General features: G+C 46.7%; 1 protein-coding gene across 1 annotated transcript; it reads right to left on the bottom strand.

The window, feature by feature from the left end:
* Positions 1-15426: 15426 nt before the first annotated feature.
* Positions 15427-18423, bottom strand: LOC125514910 (cytokinin dehydrogenase 9). Its single transcript, XM_048680285.2, has 6 exons — positions 18129-18423; positions 17023-17621; positions 16807-16934; positions 16460-16720; positions 16097-16359; positions 15427-15996 (listed from the first exon to the last, which is right to left on the bottom strand). The coding sequence occupies exons 2-6, from the start codon at positions 17612-17614 to the stop codon at positions 15675-15677; spliced, it is 1566 nt and encodes a 521-aa protein (XP_048536242.1). The 5' UTR covers positions 17615-17621; positions 18129-18423; the 3' UTR covers positions 15427-15674.
* Positions 18424-18670: the final 247 nt, after the last annotated feature.

Raw genomic sequence — 18670 nt, forward strand, 5'->3', positions numbered from 1 at the left:
TCGTCGAAAACAATGTCGCGAGAGATATAGACACGCCCGGAAGAGATGTCAAGACATTTGTACCCCTTGTGAAGACTACTATAACCCAAAAAAGCACATTGCTTAGAGCGAAACTCAAGCTTGTGCTTGTTGAAAGGGCGTAAGTTGGGCCACACAGCGCACCCAAAAATGCGAAGGAAAGTGTAGTCTGGTTTGGTTCCAAAGAGACGTTCTAGAGGAGTTTGATTTTTAATAACACGACTAGGAACACGATTGATAAGGTAGACAACTGTGAGGAACGCTTCGTCCCAAAACTTTAATGGCATGAATGCATGGGCCAAAAGGGAGAGATCAACTTCCATGATGTGTCTGTGTTTTCTTTCTACAGCTCCATTCTGTTGATGGGCATGAGGGCAAGATACATGGTGAGTAATGCCAATGCGCTCAAAAAATGGGTTGAGCTTTTAGTATTCACCTCCCCGGTCTGTTTGCATAGCGAGAATTTTACGATTGAAAAGACGTTCAACATGAGCTTGAAAGAGGTGAAATTTCTCAAACACATCAGATTTATTTTTGAGCAAATAGATCCAACTAAACTTGCTGAAATCATCGATAAAACTGACGTAATACTTTTGTCTGCCTACAGAGACGGGTCCAGGACCCCAAACATCTGAATAAATAATCTCTAAAGGAGCTTTGGACTCACTATTGGAACGGGAATAAGGTAGCTGATGGCTCTTGGCCATCTAATATGCATCGCAAACCAAAAGATGGTCTTGTTTATTTGACACAGGAAGATGAAAAGCTCGAAGAATTTTCTGAACTACCGAAAGGGAGGGATGCCCTAAACGCTTGTGCCACCGAGATTTGGATGGTGTAGTTTCTGCAAGCACTTGACGTTGAGGGGCACCTTGCTGACCAGTAACAGGAAACAAATGCCATTTACTCTTGTTTTGAAGAATGGTTCTCCGGGTAGCCTGATCCTTGACAAAAAAGTTTTCAGGGTGAAGCTCAATAAACACATCATTATCTTTCATAAGCTGATAAGGAGAAAGAAGACTCTGATCGGCACTAGGGACATGAAGGATGTTGTTTAAATTCAAGGAGCCAGAGGGAGTGGACAAAACTGGATGGCCAATATGTGCAATATCCATATCTTGACCGCTAGCAGTGTGAATTTGTTCGTTGCTGCTGTAGCGATCACAGAGGGCCAGTTTCTCTAACTCGCCGGTTATGTGATCTGTAGCACCGGTGTCAAGATACCAATTGGTATCCACGCCATAGGATTGAGCTGCATTGGCAACGCGAGGTTGGCCGCCGCCGCCATTGCTGCAGCGACCACCACCACTGGCGGGGTTGCGGACGTTGTTGTTGTAGCTCTTGTCGTAGCGCTTTCTGCAACGCCACGCCCCATGGCCCTCCTCCTTGCAGATCTGACAGCGTTCACGGTCACCGCGGTCACCACCCTGGTTGCACGGTGCACCACCAGAGGAGCCACCGCCGGAGTTGTCGTTGTAGCGTGGTGGCCCGGAGTTGTTGTTGTAGCTGCCACGTCCACTGCCGCCGCCACTACTGCCGCCTCCACGGCTGTAGTTGCTGCCACGGCCGCCGCCGCGCGACGCAAGGTTGGCAGAGTGGTTCGGGGAGAACGCCGCTTGCTGAGCGGCGATGCGGCCTTCAGCCGCCAGGAGCAACGAGAAGAGCTCGGTGAGCCCGATCTATTGGTCCGTGGCGGCGCGCGTGGAGATAGCCGAGACGAAGACGTTGTAGTCCGGTTCGTTCACCAGGCCCTGAAGAATTTGGTTGACGAGATCGTCTTCTCCAAGAGGCTTCCTGGCGGCTGCGAGTTCATCAGCAATGCCCTTCATCTTGGTGAAGTAGGCTGCTGCCGACATGTCCCCCTTGCATGTGTTACCTAGGGCAGACCGAAGCTGGAGAGTACGTGCCCTAGATTGCGATGAAAAGCTTTGCACCAAAGGTTCCTAGATGCCAGCAGAAGTAGTATGGTTCAAGACTTGCATGAGAACATCATGAGAAAGAGATGCAATCAAGAATGTAAGCACCTGTTGATCCTACGTTTCCCAGACGGCGTTCTCGGGGTTCGGCGTGGTGACGGTTTCTTTCTTCCCGTCGGCGATGTCCCTCTCTGTGAGAAGAACGGCGTCCGGCTCCTTGCGTGATCCATCAAGGTAGCCCATCATGCCTGCCGCTTTGATGTGCGGCAGGACTTGCGCCTTCCATACCAGGAAGTTTTCCCTGGTCAGTTTCTCGGTGATGGTATGACCAAGGGATGCGAAGGAGGGGGAGGCCATGGCGAGGGGGGGAGGAGGATGACATGACCTATATGCGTTGGAAGAGATTGGCTCTGTATACCATGTGAGAACTAGAGGCTGAAGCGTATGCAATTAAGCAGGGACGCGTACGTGTTATATAGAGGCAAAGATTACAAAGAGGTTAGGTTGTTAGGTCTGTGGATTGATCTACAAGAAACTTAGCTAAGCAATCTCAACAGACCTACATATCCTAACCTTCGGTTACACATAACACGCATGCCATATAGCTACATACGGTTTATACAAACACCGTAGAATACAATGCTTGACACGCTGGATGTCCAGCAGGGCACGGACTGTCGGGGCGTTCCCGAGCCCATTGCAATTCCATGCTAGTATCTTCATGGCAGTAAAAGAACGGAAAAAATACTCTCGGTCGGCGGCACCGCTGGAGGACAGCAAACCCTAGCTTTAAATTGCTAAGGGACGTCGATTCAGCGAGACGGGGCTCCCTCATAGGAGGGTGTAGAGCACTGTCTCGAAATCTCAAAAAACTCTGTTGCGATCATAACAGCACCTGATGCTACCTCCAGAGATCCACACCAGTCATCCTATGTAACACCCACAATGCGGCTATATCTCCCACGTGTCGAGGCACGACTTAGAGGCATAGCTGCATGGTAGGTCTGTCGCAAGAGGGGTGATCTTTACACATCCCGTGTACTGAATAAGAAAGGGATAAAGAGTCGGCTTACAATCGCCACTTAACACAATACATAAGTAGTCCATACATCATCCAAAGTACAATCGAAGGTCCGACTAGGGAACCAAAATAAAGAAAGACAACCCCGAATGCTCGATCCCCGATCGTCCCAACTGGGCCCCACTACTGATCATCCGGAAAAGAAACATAATAGCGACCCAAGTCTTCGTTGAACTCCCACTTGAGTTCGGTAGCGTCCCCTGCACTGGCATCATCGGCACCTGCATCTGTTTGGAAGTATTCGTGAGTCACAAGGACTCAGCAATCCCACACCCGCGAGATCAAGACTATTTAAGCTTATGGGTAGGAAAGGGTAGTGAGGTGGAGCTGCAGCAAGCACTAGCTTATATGGTGGCTAACATACGCAAAAGAGAGCGAGAAGAGAAGCAACACACGGTTGAGAAACTATAAATGATCAAGAAGTGACCCTGAAACTACTTACGTTCAAGCATAACACAAGACCGTGTTCTCTTGCCGGACTCCGCCGAAAAGAGACCATCACGGCTACACATGCGGTTGATTCGTTTAAATTAAGTTAAGTGTCAAGTTTTCTACAACCGGATATTAACAAATTCCCATCTGCCCATAACCACGGGCATGGCTTTCGAAAGTTCAAAACCCTGCAGGGGTGTTCCAACTTAGCCCATCATAAGCTCTCACGGTCAACGAAGGATATTCCTTCTCCCAGGAAGACCCAATTAGACTCGGAATCCTGGTTACAAGACATTTTGACAATGGTAAAACAAGACCAGCAAAGCCGTCCGAATGTGCCGACAAATCCCAATAGGAGCTGCACATATCTTGTTCTCAGGGCACACCGGATTGTCTAAGCTTCTGGCAGGCCAACCCAGAGTTGCCCCTGGTGGCCACCGGCAGCTGACAAGTTGGACCAACACTTAGAGGAGCACTGGCCCGGGGGTTTAAAATAAAGATGACCCTTGAGTCCGCGGAACCCAAGGGAAAAAGGCTTAGGTGGCAAATGGTAAAACCAAGGTTGGGCCTTGCTGGAGGAGTTTTATTCAAAGCGAACTGTCAAGGGGTTCCCATAACACCCAACCGCGTAAGGAACGCAAAATCAAGGAACATAACACCGGTATGACGGAAACTAAGGCGGCAAGAGTGGAACAAAACATCAGGCATAAGGCCGAGCCTTCCACCCTTTACTAAGTATATAGATGCATTAAAGTAAATAAGAGATAATAATGATATCCCAACAATATCCATGTTCCAACATGGAACAAACTTCATCTTCACCTACAACTAGCAATGCTGTAAGAGGGGCTGAGCAAAAGCGGTAACATAGCCAAACAACGGTTTGCTAGGAAAGGTGGGTTAGAGGCTTGACATGGCAACATGGGAGGCAGGATATAGCAAGTGGTAGGTAGCGTGGCGTAGCAATAGAATGAACAACTAGCAAAGCAAAGATAGAAGTGATTTCGAGGGTATGGTCATCTTGCCTGCAATGTTCTCGGAGTTGTCGAAAGCTTGATCCTCGTTAGCGTACTCAATAGGTTCCTCAATCACGTACTCGTCTCCCGGCTCTACCCAAAGCAAGAACACAAGCAAGGAACACAATCAACCACGGTGCAATGCACAAGCAACATGATGCAAACATGGCATGATATGCAATGCATATGCGTGCTTCGGAAGGGAAAGATTGAACAAGGCATCAACTTGGCAAACCAAGTGTGCCGCTGGAAAGATGAGAAGATTTCGGTCGAAATCGATATAGAGATCACCAGAAACGGATGCACGGTTTGCAAATGGCAAGCAAAACAAGAATGGCACAATCCTGCGATTAACAACACGATGCCATCTAGAATGCAACAAAAAACTAAGCTACTTCACTCCAACATAGCAACAAATCATATGGCAGTGATGTACAAATGATGCTTGACAAAACATGAACACTGAGCTACGGCTAAATCACACAAGAGCAGGTTCAAACAAGCATGACAAAAGTGCAAAAGATATCAGCTTCACAGACATAGAGAAATTACTAACATGTCAAAAACAACATCAGGAAGCAATGTTTAGAGCTAGCAAACAACATGCTACAGGAACATATCATAGCAAACAATGGCATGGCATGATTCTACTAAATGCATAGATCAAAAGTCCCTTACTGATCATGAGCCAAAAAGGCACAGAAGATATGATGGCACCCATGTAAACATAGCAAGTTTTATTAACAGTTTCAGACTTAGCAGAAAACAGAGCATGGCATAAACAGAATTATGAAGGCATCTTTGTGAGCTCGAATCACTCATCACAAAGCAATGCATGACAAAATAAGCATAGAAACAGCAAGATGACATGTTCATGAAGCTAACCATGGCAAGATCAAGTTCATAGCATGCATGGATCACTAGCAACAACCATGGCAAAATTGATTAGCATGTAAACAATCTGCCAGGAAAATTTTATAGCAAAAGTAGAGCAAGAACAAGACATGCTAGGGCACTCCGTAATTGCAAACAGGGGCATGGATGGGTAGAGCATAACCATATGCTCAAAACATCCTTACTGAAGCAACTCAAAACAAGCATGGATCTCACTGTAGGATTATGTTTACATAGCATCAAAATAACAGCAGGAAAATGACAGTAAAATCCAAAGTCCCTGAAAACAGCAATATCACGAAGGCTACTTTGCATGCTTGTGCTAGTCACCACATAGATCACAAAAATTCAAGACAAACTCCACTGTAGAGATGGCATGACATATTTCAAAACACATGTAGAGCTCATGCCCATGTGAAGAACACATCAAATGTGACAAAAATGACAAATCACCCTAAACTGATAAGTAGCAGCAGTAAACAATTTATAGCACTCTTGCATCAATTATTTGAGAACCCAGATGAACTCAACCAAGCATGTCACAATGGAATGAAATGAAGAGCATCTCCCAATGAACATTTTGATATACCATGAGCAAGAAATGGAGCTACGGTCACGGAGATATGATGCAAAGAACATGGGCATAAAACATGAGGGGAAAAGGACTTGGACGAAAAACAACCTTGCGCGAAAAACAGATCTAGGGTTCGTCGCACAGTTCCCGAGGTTCGCCGGAAGATGTCGCCGGACTTTGACGCGGATGAAGAGGATGGCGGCCGGTGGTGAGGGAGGGGGCGCCGGAGACGTAGAGGTCGCCGGATCCGGTCGCTCCTCGACCGGATCTGGCCGGAGAAGGGGAGGAAGAGGCGCCGAGGCGAAGGCGACTCCAGCGAGCTCTTGCAGGGCGGCGCGGCACGGGGCCTCCGATGAGCTCCTGCAGCGGCGAGCGGCAAAGGGAGGCGACGGCTCGACGCGAGGGCGGCGCTAGGCGGCGGTCCCGGGCGGCTTGGGGAGCCTGCGGGCGAGCGGCGACGGCGATGGGCTCGGACGGCGCACTCCGGCGAAGGGCGGCGGGCGGCAACCGGCGAGGTAGCGGACGCCGGCGCGGGCGGAGGGCGGCGGCGCGGGGAGGAGCCGGGCGACGCGAGGGACACGGGCGGCGGCGGAGGCGCTGGGCCCGCTGGGGCCGGGCGCGGGCCTGGCGGGTCGGGGGCGCGGGGCGGAGCCGGCGAGACACGTGGTAAGCCCCGGTTCGCTGAGGGGGATGGCGGACGCCTCCGGCCAGCGGCGAACGAGTCCGGCGGTGCGGAGGGGTTGGATCTAAGGTTTTGAGACCTGGGATTTCGGAGGAGTGCACATATTTATAGTTAGGAGGAGGTAGGAGTGTCCAAATGAGGTGTAGTTTTCACCCACACGATCGTGATCCGACGACGGAGGACATGGAAGTGGTTTAGATGGGTTGTTAGGCCGTTTTGGAGGAGTGTTGGGCTGCAACACACAAGAGGCCTTTGCGGTTACCCGGTTAACCGTTGGAGCATCAAACGGACTCCAAATGGAACGAAATTTGACAGGCGGTCTACCGGTGGTGTACCAAGGCCACTTGCCAAATTTCGGTCCATTCCGAGAACGTTTAACACCCGCTCACGAAAAGAGACAAAAGGGGTACGCTGGTGCACGTAGGAATGTCGGATTGCAAAACAGACAACAAGGAAAATGCTCAGATGCATGAGACGAACACGTATGCAAAAGAGATGCACATGATGACATAATATGAGATGTATGACATGAATAAAATGCAAAACGAAGACAAAAACCCAACCACGAAGGGAATCTCATAACTTAAAGCCGGAAATGGGAAAAGTCGAAGTTACAAATATGGCAAGTTAGGTGTTACATCCTACTTGTCCCAAAGATGATGAAGACCAACGACGACGCTCAAACGCCGACCTGGGACGATAACGATGCCGGCCACCGCGTCGCCGCCAAGGCGGCCAGCGGCAGACCAGCCGAAACCCTAATCGCTTGGAGTTTCGCCTCTCGGGAAAAAAAGGTTCACGCCACATCACAAAACAAGTTAGATATACGCAAGTCCTAACATTAACCTTAACTCAAGCAGTGAAGTAGCAGAAAAGGGTATAATCGTGTTAAAAATTTCCGAAGTGATTATTTTGTGCTACCGACAAAATCGGAATAGTGATTTTGGCCTAGTCCAGGGTCCAGAGTCGAGAAGTGTCCACGGCGACAGAGCCCCGCCATGTCTCCTCGCCTCGCCGAGACGGGCACCCGCCGTCTTTCCGGGTCCCCTTGTATCCATTTGAAATTGCGGGAGCGTCCGCCGTCTTTCCGGTGGAACTGCGTCGGTCGCCGGGCCGCCGGCGCTGCCCCGAGTATTCCTCTACTCCAAGCCTGTCGCCTCCCCTCCCTCCGCCCCGGGGCAGCATTCCGTCGAACAAATCGTGAGCTCTCCTCCCCTCCCCTCGCCCCCGCTCCCATCTACAGCCCACGATTGTACGCCTCAATACGCTCTGCGGTTCGGCTCGGCTCCCCTCCCCTCCTGTCAATTCCTTCAGCGCAGTCGCCGTAACGGCCCGACATTGACCGTTTCATCGTTCCAGGCGCGCTTTCACGGTCGCGGCCATGTCGATTGTTCAGTGTTCTCTTGCATACCGTACCCGCCTTACTGCTATTGCAGGGGACCATTTGCGTTAGAGTTAGACAGGGTGCATACGCCACGGACATGTGCTAATCAAGATTGCTCATTATTTGCTGATTTGGAGTAACAAACCCACGAATTTATGCCGAGAAGATTTGAATACTAGCTAGCCGACTCCTGCATAATCGGAAATTTCCTGTCAGTTAGTGCAATCGTCTAAAATTGTTGGCGAGGCTACATAGTTAGTCTGCAAGTACATGGATACCATCGGGTTTAACCAATCTATTCTTGCTACTTACTGAGTCTTGTCGGCTCAAATAAGGGAGTTTGTGTCTATTTTGCGCGAGCTTTGTTTGATAACATTGCCACCAAAGTTGTTGAACCCCACCCTTTATATCTGCCGTGAGAAGCCTTAACTGAAGGTGCTGCCGTTGTTCAATGCCACCGCACATTTCTTGATTCTGCTGGTATTGTTGATAATGATCTGATGCGAATCTGCTATCAAACTCCTTGGGTGCTTCTGGACCGTGTCAGTTTTCACCATGGAATCATAAGAGAACCTCCTTTTTGTCGCATGAATATGTATTTGTTTCATTGCATGGTGATTTCTAATGTCATCAGTTCTATGTTTTGGCTGCATTTTGTGAAAAGTCTTGGTTTGAGTAGCTTGTAAGCACACCTCAGAACCATATGTCATACAAGAACTAGCTCGCTTATTGTTATTCCATCTTATAGCCTGATGACATGAGCAAAAGCCTAATGTACTTCAGTTTACTACATTACCAACCTAAGCACATATCATTGTATCTGTACAACCAGATATCGGGCACTACAAATACAAGAGGTTACTTTTATCTATATCTATCTATACCTATACCTATACCTACTATTAAAGGGAGGTGATATTCTTGGTTTCGTCCTACTTCGTTTGGTCGCGCTTCAATTAATTTTACATACGCTATTTTGTTTTGGCCCAATGGAGGAAGCCTGCCTGGCGGCGCACTATGGCCCAGGTCCGGAGAGTTGGCAAAAAATAAAACTGCCCATGGGAGAGTTCGATTTCATAACCTGTCAACCGGCCACGCACCCAGCTAGCGATATGAGAGGATTTTCTTTCCCCCGTTGCAACACACGGGCCTTTTTGCTAGTAACTATAAAGAGGGGGGTGGAGTTGGCAGCCTGTGCTTTTTTTTTTTTGAGGAACCTAACCCGTACAATTCTTCAGTTGAATTAATAATTTTGTAATGGATGCTGCCATGTTCTGTTGTTCAACAGTTTGATGAACTGCAATTCAAATGAATGCCTCTGCAGCATAGTGCGTTTATCTTCGGTTTCTTGTTGTTAAGAACATTTTTGTGCAGTCGGGCCTTTGTTCTAGGTGAGTACATGTGTTTGCTTATCAATGCAAGTTTCCTTAGTGTGATTTGGTCCAATTTTGTTTGACTGTTTTATGGATAGTTTCTGTTTGATATCCCATGGTAATGTTCCTACTTTTATTATGGATTTTTTTCACTCACTTTAAACCAGAATGTCGTGCATATGACACTGATCTTTAACTCTGAACTAACTTGTAGTAAAAATGCAGGGGTATTACCAACGCTTTGCAAACCCACCTGCATTTGCTATTAAGGCCATACCACTGCAACATGGAAACTACCAAACTATATGCATAAGAATCTCGCTCTAAAAAACAGATTCGGCAACCTTGATCAGAAAGCTAACCTAATGTATGGAGTTGACTTCTAATACTATATCCAATGCCAAAGATGCTTAAACAGCTGCGTAGAAGTCAGAGAGTACACAATAGCACTGACCTTCTTCCCCGCAAAATAAAATAAAATAGCACTGGCCTTCTATTTAGGAATAAACCCTCAAGTGCAAGCACCTCTTCTTAAGGTGATTAAATTATCCCACAAACTCACAAGCATTAGTGCTTAACTTCACAAATTACCTGTTAAATGTGGAAAAGGCATCTCTGAGTATTTGCCAATATGGAAAATTTGAGAATCCATAATATCAAACTGACAGATTAACAGGCTTCTTGTCCTGCCTACTTAGTGGTAGATAATCTACATCGATGGATGCCGTATACCTTTTTGTGCTTTTTGGGACATGAGAAGGTTCCATTCTCTATAGTCATCAATGGTACTCATCATTTAGTTAGTATTATCAATCAAGCTGTTTTACTCCACAAATTCAAGTGTAACTGGGTTTTCATGCATTTATCAGTTAATTATTCATAAACCATGTCTGCTTTTACTCAAAGGGCACTCTACTGTGTATTTAGTCTGTCCCTGTTTTTGTTTCAGTGAGCAAGAGTTCAACCCATTACCATATGCCACAGATTTCGTGCCAGCTACCAGTTCATCATTCGGAATTCCTGTGTGTCTGTACTCAAGAGTCAAGAGCAGTACTGCTTATTTTAGTATGCCTTTGATTTTATTCAGTTAGAAAGAGTCAAAACTGTTACCATATTTCAATCTTGTATTCGTAAAGGGTGACATATAATTGTCCAATATATACTTTTTAATTATGATCACAGTATGTCAGTAACCAAAATTACCCTGTCTTGTTCTGTTCTTATCCCTTTACTTTGACACAATACCTTATCGATATCAAATATCAATTGCCCAATATAATCACATATATTACGTACTAGTAACCTTCCACACAGTGCATGTTTCTTGCAATACCTATTACATGGAATATGTGATCATGTTGGAAAGACTATCACTAGTGTGATGTGATCTGATACAAATCCATAAATCCCAAAGTATAGGTGATGCACATCATCAGACGTCTACAGTTCAAGAAAAATGACATCTACAACGTATAGGCAGTACTCAACTGTCGGCCTTGCCTACACTGGAATTGGGAATTTGCCCCAGAAACAATATTGTCCATCTTACCAGCACCCTATATACCTAAGAGAGTCATCCCCACTAACTTATTTATCTCAACATGCAAGCATGCCACCTCACCATACAAGTATGAATGGGCTAAGGTCCACCTCAACATGTAATCATGCATGGAAAAAAACCACCACAACATTCAACCATGCATGGGAATTTTTTTCATTCAATCATTTTTCTTATATTCAATAAATATTTTACAACTATACATAATCAAATATAATTACTCATATTTATTTTTAATTTTGGTTCTCATGTTATCAACCCAAATTTTCATCAACCAATTCCCACAGCAAAGCGCGGGGTATCCTCTAGTTTGTTATGTAAGGCTGATGAGAGTGGGCTTGATGTGAGGCTGCTGGAGCGAGGGCAAGGCCAAGGGCAGCGGGGCTGAAGGAGATATGAAAACGGAGATCGGTGAAAGGGGGGGGGGACTCCCTTCACTTCGTCCTGCCCGCTCCCGCCCGGGGGGGGGGGGGGGTGGGTGGGTGGGGAGGGCCGAACCCTAGATCGAGCCGCCTCCCTCCCCCTCGCCGCAACGCGGGATGCGGTGGCCACCCGAGGACGCGGCGCTCGCGCAGGGCACGGCGGTGGGGATGGCCGTGGCTGCTGTGGTGGCTGCGTGGATCCGGCTTGTCGTGGGGTGGCGGGGGTTGCGAGCGGCTGGTGCAGAGGTTCGTGGCGGCGGGCGGTTCTCACGATAGGGTGCAGCGGGCGGAGGGCACCGGTGGCGGGGTCGGCGGCCGCTGTAGCTCCGATGGCAGTGGTGGCTGGTAGAGGTAGGCCGGCGACCTTGGGTGGCGCGGGTTGGTGGCGGTGGTGGCGGTGCGTGCCGGCCGGATCTGGCATTTTCCGACGGGCGGCGCGGGTTGGGGCACCGGCCCGGCGTGGCTACTGCTTCGGTTGTGGGCGGCGGCGACGAGGCGGCTCGGCCCTCTGGGAGTGGTGGCCTCCATTCGCCGCGCCGGCATCACGGCAGCCCGACGGATCGGCTGCGGCTGGATTTCCAGCGTCGGCTCGTTTATAGGCGACCCGGTTCGACCTTCGATCCATCTCCTCGGCGTTTGGCCACTATCTTCGTTGATGGTTGGCCCTCCCCAGCTGTGGTCCATCACTCGTCTCGCACCCGGCAGCAGGACCGAGCTCGTCTCACGCCCGACAGCAGGACTGACCTTCTCTCGCGCCCGGCAGCAGGACCGAGCTCGTCTCGCGCCCGGCAGCAGGACCATGCTCGTCTCGCGCCTGGTGCCACAGGACGGGTCGATGGAGGCCGGTTGTGGCCGGCCTATTGGGTCCCGGCATTGGGGGCAGCCCAGGCTTTGGTTGGGGTAGCGGCAGGTCTCGGGTGAGGTGGTTTAAGGTCTTGGATGCCGGGGCGGCGGCCCTGTTGGTGGGTCCACGGTGCTCATGGGCAGAGCCCGTGGCTTGGTGCTGCCCGGTTGCCACGGCCATGTGGGCGGCGTGGTAGCCAGGGTGTGGCGTTCGGTGGCGGTGAGTGGTGGCCGGGATGAAAACCTGCTCTATCTTCGGACGGACTGGCAGCGGCGAAGCTTGTTCCCTTCTTGAAGGCATCGTCGCGGCTCTCATTGCACATCGTGTTGCTCCAGTGGAAACTCTAATCCTCGGATCGGGCGGTGGCGGCACTCCGGTGTTGTGCCCTTCCTGAAGGCGCCGCCTTGGAGCCCACGGTTCGTCATATGCGGCTTCACTTCTTCGCGGTGGCATGTTCACGGCTGTAGCCCCCGGCTGCTCTTGTAGTGCTAGGGATGCTGTTGCTGCGGTCAGTGCCTATGTATCCTGCCTTGGGTGTGTGTGTGTGCGTGTGTTGTGGGGGCATGCGTTTGTACCGGGTGCTGTTGATCGTTGCTTTTTATATAAAGCGGGGCGAAAGCCTTTTTCGGTAAAGGAGATATGGTGATTAACTGCCATTAATAAGGTTCAGATCAATTGGATTCCACAAACTTGTACCTTTATATTAGTATAGATATAGAAAATCATGGGCAATCGCTCCTTTTTAAAACAATGAGTAAATTAATCAGTATTCTTCACTTAAACAAGTTAATCTGTACTCATGTTACAGTAATTGTTTTTATGTTTACTCATATGGTGCAAGCATAAAGGAGGGAGTAAGAAAATCCAGGTTTCTCATAATTCCCAAGTGGCGACGTTTACCTAACTTGATCTTACTTGACTGGTATAACTTAGGATTTGATCATCAGCACTCAGCTATAAATTTTGCAGTTTGTCATGTTCTTCTTTGGGCAACTATTAAAAACTGGCAGTCCCAGAAGGACACAACCATGATGTGGCAAGGACTGAGTAACGCTGGTGCATGAGTTCAAGGTCGATTTTTCAACATCCTAAGTGGATACAATTATCAGTTGTCTGGAGTTCTGAGACCAAATAATGCAAAGCACTGACATGACAAACTACTTTTTTGTGGCTGCATCTGTAGATAACCCAAAAATCAAGCACATTTCAGAACTTTTTATGATGTTTCCCGTCAGCATGCCTGACGATAGTGCTCTGATTGAATGGATAGGCTGGATTAGACATTCCATTGACTAGTTGAAACAAGGTCGAATCACCAATATTAGTTCTGGCCCCGGGCCACTTTTTCGGTATTCAATCAACTTCTGGTTTCTTGTGCAAACTGCTTTTTTGCCCAACTGATGTCATGTTCTGAAATTACTAGTATTTTCTTAACGATTTACTTAGAGTATATCAGACATATATGAAATGTTACTTCTCTTCCTGTGTTTAGTTTCTGTCTGCAAGGTGTGGAATCTTTGTGAACTTAGCACTCAGTTGAGATTTAAGGCATACCTAAGATTACATACTTGATGCACCTCTGCTGGTTAGCGCATATAGCTTGCTGAAGGTAAGACGCCATACAGAGAATATAATAATTGCATAAAGAGCAATGTGCTAATCTATTTATTTATCTTTGACTGGAAAACCTTATCAAATGAAATGCCATGGATTCACTTTTGCACTGGGTGTTGACATACATACTGCTTTGTGCTTCGATACTGTTCATGGTAAAACCAAGCATAAAATTTGAAGTGTCTTTGGTAAGATGTTCTTTTTTGCGGGGAGGTAAGGTGATTTGACATACTAGTTTCCCTATTGATCATGCTCAGTTCCATAGGTGTGCTATAGATGGCAACTGTGATATGCTAATGCACATCGAAGTGTCTTTAGGTGGATCATTTTATATGATTTGGATGATCACTGAGCCATGCCACCTAGAGTAAGTCTGAACCATGCATGAGATTTTTATTATTATACTAACACATGTAATTAATCCAGACAAGTAGTAGATTTTACAAAAACTGGATTGGTAGCAAATTTGCTAAGACCAGTGATGCCCTTTGATTCCCAAATATCGTTATCATTTTTTTGTTTTCCAGGTTACGTTTAATCATTTATATCTTAAACTCTTCATGTGTTGCACTTGCTATGCAGTGACATCCAATAATAGAGGTAGAGATATTCTTTCTACTTTGCTCATGTACTTATTGTGCTGTCTCCCATCACTTACTTTTCACAGTAAAAAGTACCCTTTTCCCTCCAAAGATTAAAGAATGCTTAGAATTTGAATCTTCTTCACCAACCTGTACTGTACAGGTGTAATTTCTTCTGTCTTCTGCCGTTTCTCGTCCTTGATCAGATGTGTCTCTAAACAGGGGATTGCTCCCTGTATCCATTAGGGTTTGCATATGCTTATACTGATACACTTTTATGTTATGTGGCTGTTATTGACGTATATGCTGATGTGAATGATTTACGTTTGGCTTAATTATAGCCTATCCATCCCTTTTCCACTTAATTGGATGTTTAGAATTATTAGCTCCAGCCCCTTTGTTAAGACTGATGTGTATAACTTGACACAATTATATAGTGAACTCTTACACTACTTGATCGTGACTCGATCCCTCAAGCTTTTAACGGACAATCATAAACTAAACAGTATCATATTCATGGTGGAAAGTGATTACAATAATAATGATTTAATAATACCTCAATCTACTCTAGTTAGATGCAGCTTTTACTTCATATGCATCTTACTAATATTGGCATTATTTTGCTCATGTCAGTATATATCACAGGCCATTCACCTTCTGTACTTTTGATTCTTTAGTTTCTGGTTGCTGAGGAGTTTCAGCAAGATTCAGATTATATAAACATATTCTTTCTTTAAAGATTTTTTGTGGCTTCCTGCACCAATAAATAATATTTTTTCCTGGGTGGAACTCAGTTCAGTTTCTGCATCTATACAGGTCTCTTTCACATGTCAGTCTGTCAGACACCTTTATTTGTTAATCACCGGTCTACCCGAGACCAGCCTTTTCTACCCGTCATCAATTAACACAGTATTCAGCATGAGTTCCACTGGTTAGTGGTTCAGTTCATCATTGCATGGCTTTATCTTTGTGCTGGAACAGCAGCTGTTTCATGGACCGATATAATCCTCAAATGATTGCTTCAAAAGAGGATCAGACACAACTCAAAGGTATGTCATTGCTGATCTTCATTGATCTCACTGCTAAAAGTATTTTGAGCATCACCACTACTTAATAGTCACCACTCTGTACACTGTGTTCTTCACGCTACAGTTCGTTATCTTTTAAAGTGACTATAGTTCCATACTAACATAGACATATTGCTAACCACGTGACATATGTGGTAAGCAATTCAAACTATTCCAAAAAAAGACATATTGCTCCACATTATTTACAGTAGAAACTCTCATGAGGACAAGGGTAGTGACGCTGGTGTCTTTTGAAATATTCTCTGACCTGGAGCTAGGATTGCCAGGGGGTCATAGGTGTTTTTCCTCTGTTGAAATGCGTCCCACCTAGCCCCATAGTGGGCTTTCCACTCGGGTTCTGTGCTGTAGTTTGGAAGATATTGCTTCACCCCAATACTTGCTTTGTTAGAGAACTCTATTATCTGGTTGTTCAGGTTCAGTGTACGCTTGATGCTGTGGGGGCCTATCGCCGAGGGTAGGAATCCCACCAGGTAGAAAACTTCCTCATCTGGTAAGACCACTGATGTTCGGTTGTCCCATCTGCATGAAACAAGATGAATCATTCACTTGAAAATACCATGACATGATGTATAAGAGTTTCTGAATGGGTTTTTTGATTTCAGTACATAAAGCAATTTACCTGGACTTGTTCACTGGGTAGAGCAATATGGGACCATTGTTGTTATCTTCGAGGATTTTCCCAAAGACCTGCTTTGCAAATGTATGGACAGTGCTTCTTGGGATGATGAGATTAAGCCATGGGTGTGGGACTTCCCACAAGCCCTTAGCTCTCAGCTTTATCTCAGAGGAGTGCACCCTATCCAAGAACTCCATGTAAGTGACGTCCGTGTGGAATAAGGACGGTGGTGTGTATCTGAGTTGAGATAGTAGTGCATGGATCTCCTGTAAACATATATACATATGGAATTCAACCACTCAGGCCATCTGACAACACTTTATACACAAACATCTTTAGTAACACAAGAACAAATCATTGGCTCACCTGTTCCATGATGTCAGCTTCTTCAGGGTTGAAGTTCTTTGTCATCTCAAGGCAGAAGAGCACTTTTCTGTCTGTTTCGAACTGGCTAGCCCGTTCTGGGTCCTGTGGATTGAATGATGACCTCCAGTTGTTTAGGATGCCTGTTCTGTTTATGCTTACGAAACCTTCAATGTAGTCGAAGGTCTTCTCTGCTGAAATAAGCATCTCCTGATCCTCGGTGAAGCTCATGAAATCTAAGTAGAGAACTCTTATCCACCTTACCTGTTGTACATCCAATGAACTCATGAGCATATGCTTACTAAAATGTACTAGCATGGAGTTGTCACAGATGTGTTCTTTCGATTTACCATTTGTGGAGCAGGCTCAAGAGCGATCCTGGCCCGAGTAATGATGCCAAATTGACCTAGACCACCAAGAGCAGCATGGAAGAGATCAGAGTTCTGTTCTGGTGAGCAAGTGATAATATCACCTCTTCCTGCATTTGAAAATCATGGTAGAAAGTTAGCCACATTATTTACTCTCCTAGTTGTTCAAATCAACCAAATATATAGGTCAGTTCATACCAGTTACAATCTCCAGTTCGTTCACATTGCTGATCTGTGGACCATGCCGGAATGTCTGCCCGCTGACACCCGCATTTGACAACGTGCCCCCGACCGTAAGGTGGAGGTAGTCTGTCCATGACTTCGGCGCCAAACCATACTTCAACGTCTTATTCAAGACATTTATCCAGAGTTCTCCACCTGAGGCATCCACATACGGTGATGCACCAGGATGCACCTGCATTTTGACACTCTGAAGGGATTCCATTCTGATGACAATCCCTCCAGCAGCCTGGGACTGCCCATATAGCGAGTGCCCATGCCCACGAGCTGCCACTGTGAGCGTGGAGTGCTCACCCATCAAGAACACATGCCTCACGGTTCTGGCAATGTCAGCCACTGAACCTGGGTGAAGCACAGCGACTGGCGGGAAGCTGGAGAGGTTACCGAAGTCCCTTGCAGCTGCAGGCAAGTCGTGGAAGCTGAAATGGCCGTCAAGGGGGAGCGTCCCCAGGGATGCAAGCACATCATATTTAGGCACGTGCTCAGTTGTGACTCTGCTAAGCCCTAGCAACAGGAACAGCTTCAGGTACTGCAGGAGTAATTGCTTCATGGCTCTTCTGTAGGAAAATAAACAAGTTCAGTGGTGATGTTTTCAGGAGAAAGATGAAAGATGTGTAGCAGGGTAGTGGTTCACTGCAAGAGCAGAGGGATGGTGTGGAGATGGAGGGAGGGCAGGGGATTTAAAGGAGAACTTGAAGGGTATGTGTCTGGGCTGGTGCAGGTAGTGGTGCGGTCAAACAAGTCCAGGGCACTGTTTGGTACTAGAACCTGTGTGACTGTGTGAGGACAGGCTGCTAGGAAAATTTGGATCAAAGATTATGTTGCAGTGGTGGAATGGTTCCATTCTAGAGTCTGGTATTCGTTCTTTCTGGCTTATGTTTTAAGCATCCCGCGACATCTGTCAGGAAGTGTATGGAGGAAGGGCAAAAAGATGCATTCACTCAGTATGCTCTGTCTATCACTAAACATATCACTGACTGCACCTTGCCAGGGAGAAGGAAAACAATGACATGGCAAAGATGAAACAGAAGCAGTTAATGGACACAGATATTTAACTTGTGTACCTGATGTGGATCTCAGCAGGATTGAACTTCTGATCAAGTCATCAGATGGTACTAGCAAATTGATTCAAGTGGCAAACCTGATTGCTATCGAGCAGGCCGACTTGATCCCTCAAATTCAATTGATGTTCGGCAGGACAAGCCAAGATGTTATCTCTGTGCTTTCGGATTTGTGAGTGACAAGCATCTTGTTGAGCATATCTGATAATGCTTATTCCCAGATGTTTCTTCAGATGCTGGGGGACTGTTTTCTGACTTCATGCTCATCTATTTTCGCAGACATGTATATCGGTAAGAATCCTTCTGTCTGGCCATTTCTAGACATGCTGATAGAAATGTCCTTTTCAGCATTTTGAGTTCTGGAATTTGATATTTTGTGGTTGCAAAATCGTATGGACATGGATCACCTAGGCATTTTTCCATTTTTTTAGTGGCCAGGAGCTTTAGCTTGATATTATAGAATCCCTTTGCCCACATGGTATTGCTCGCTACCTGAGCTAGTGATGCAATAGTCTTGCATGTTTCCCATCGGATTATCTGAAGGT

Source organism: Triticum urartu, chromosome 1A, assembly GCF_056163025.1.
Source record: "Triticum urartu cultivar PI428250 chromosome 1A, HENAU_Tu73, whole genome shotgun sequence".
Taxonomy (NCBI): Eukaryota; Viridiplantae; Streptophyta; class Magnoliopsida; order Poales; family Poaceae; genus Triticum; species Triticum urartu.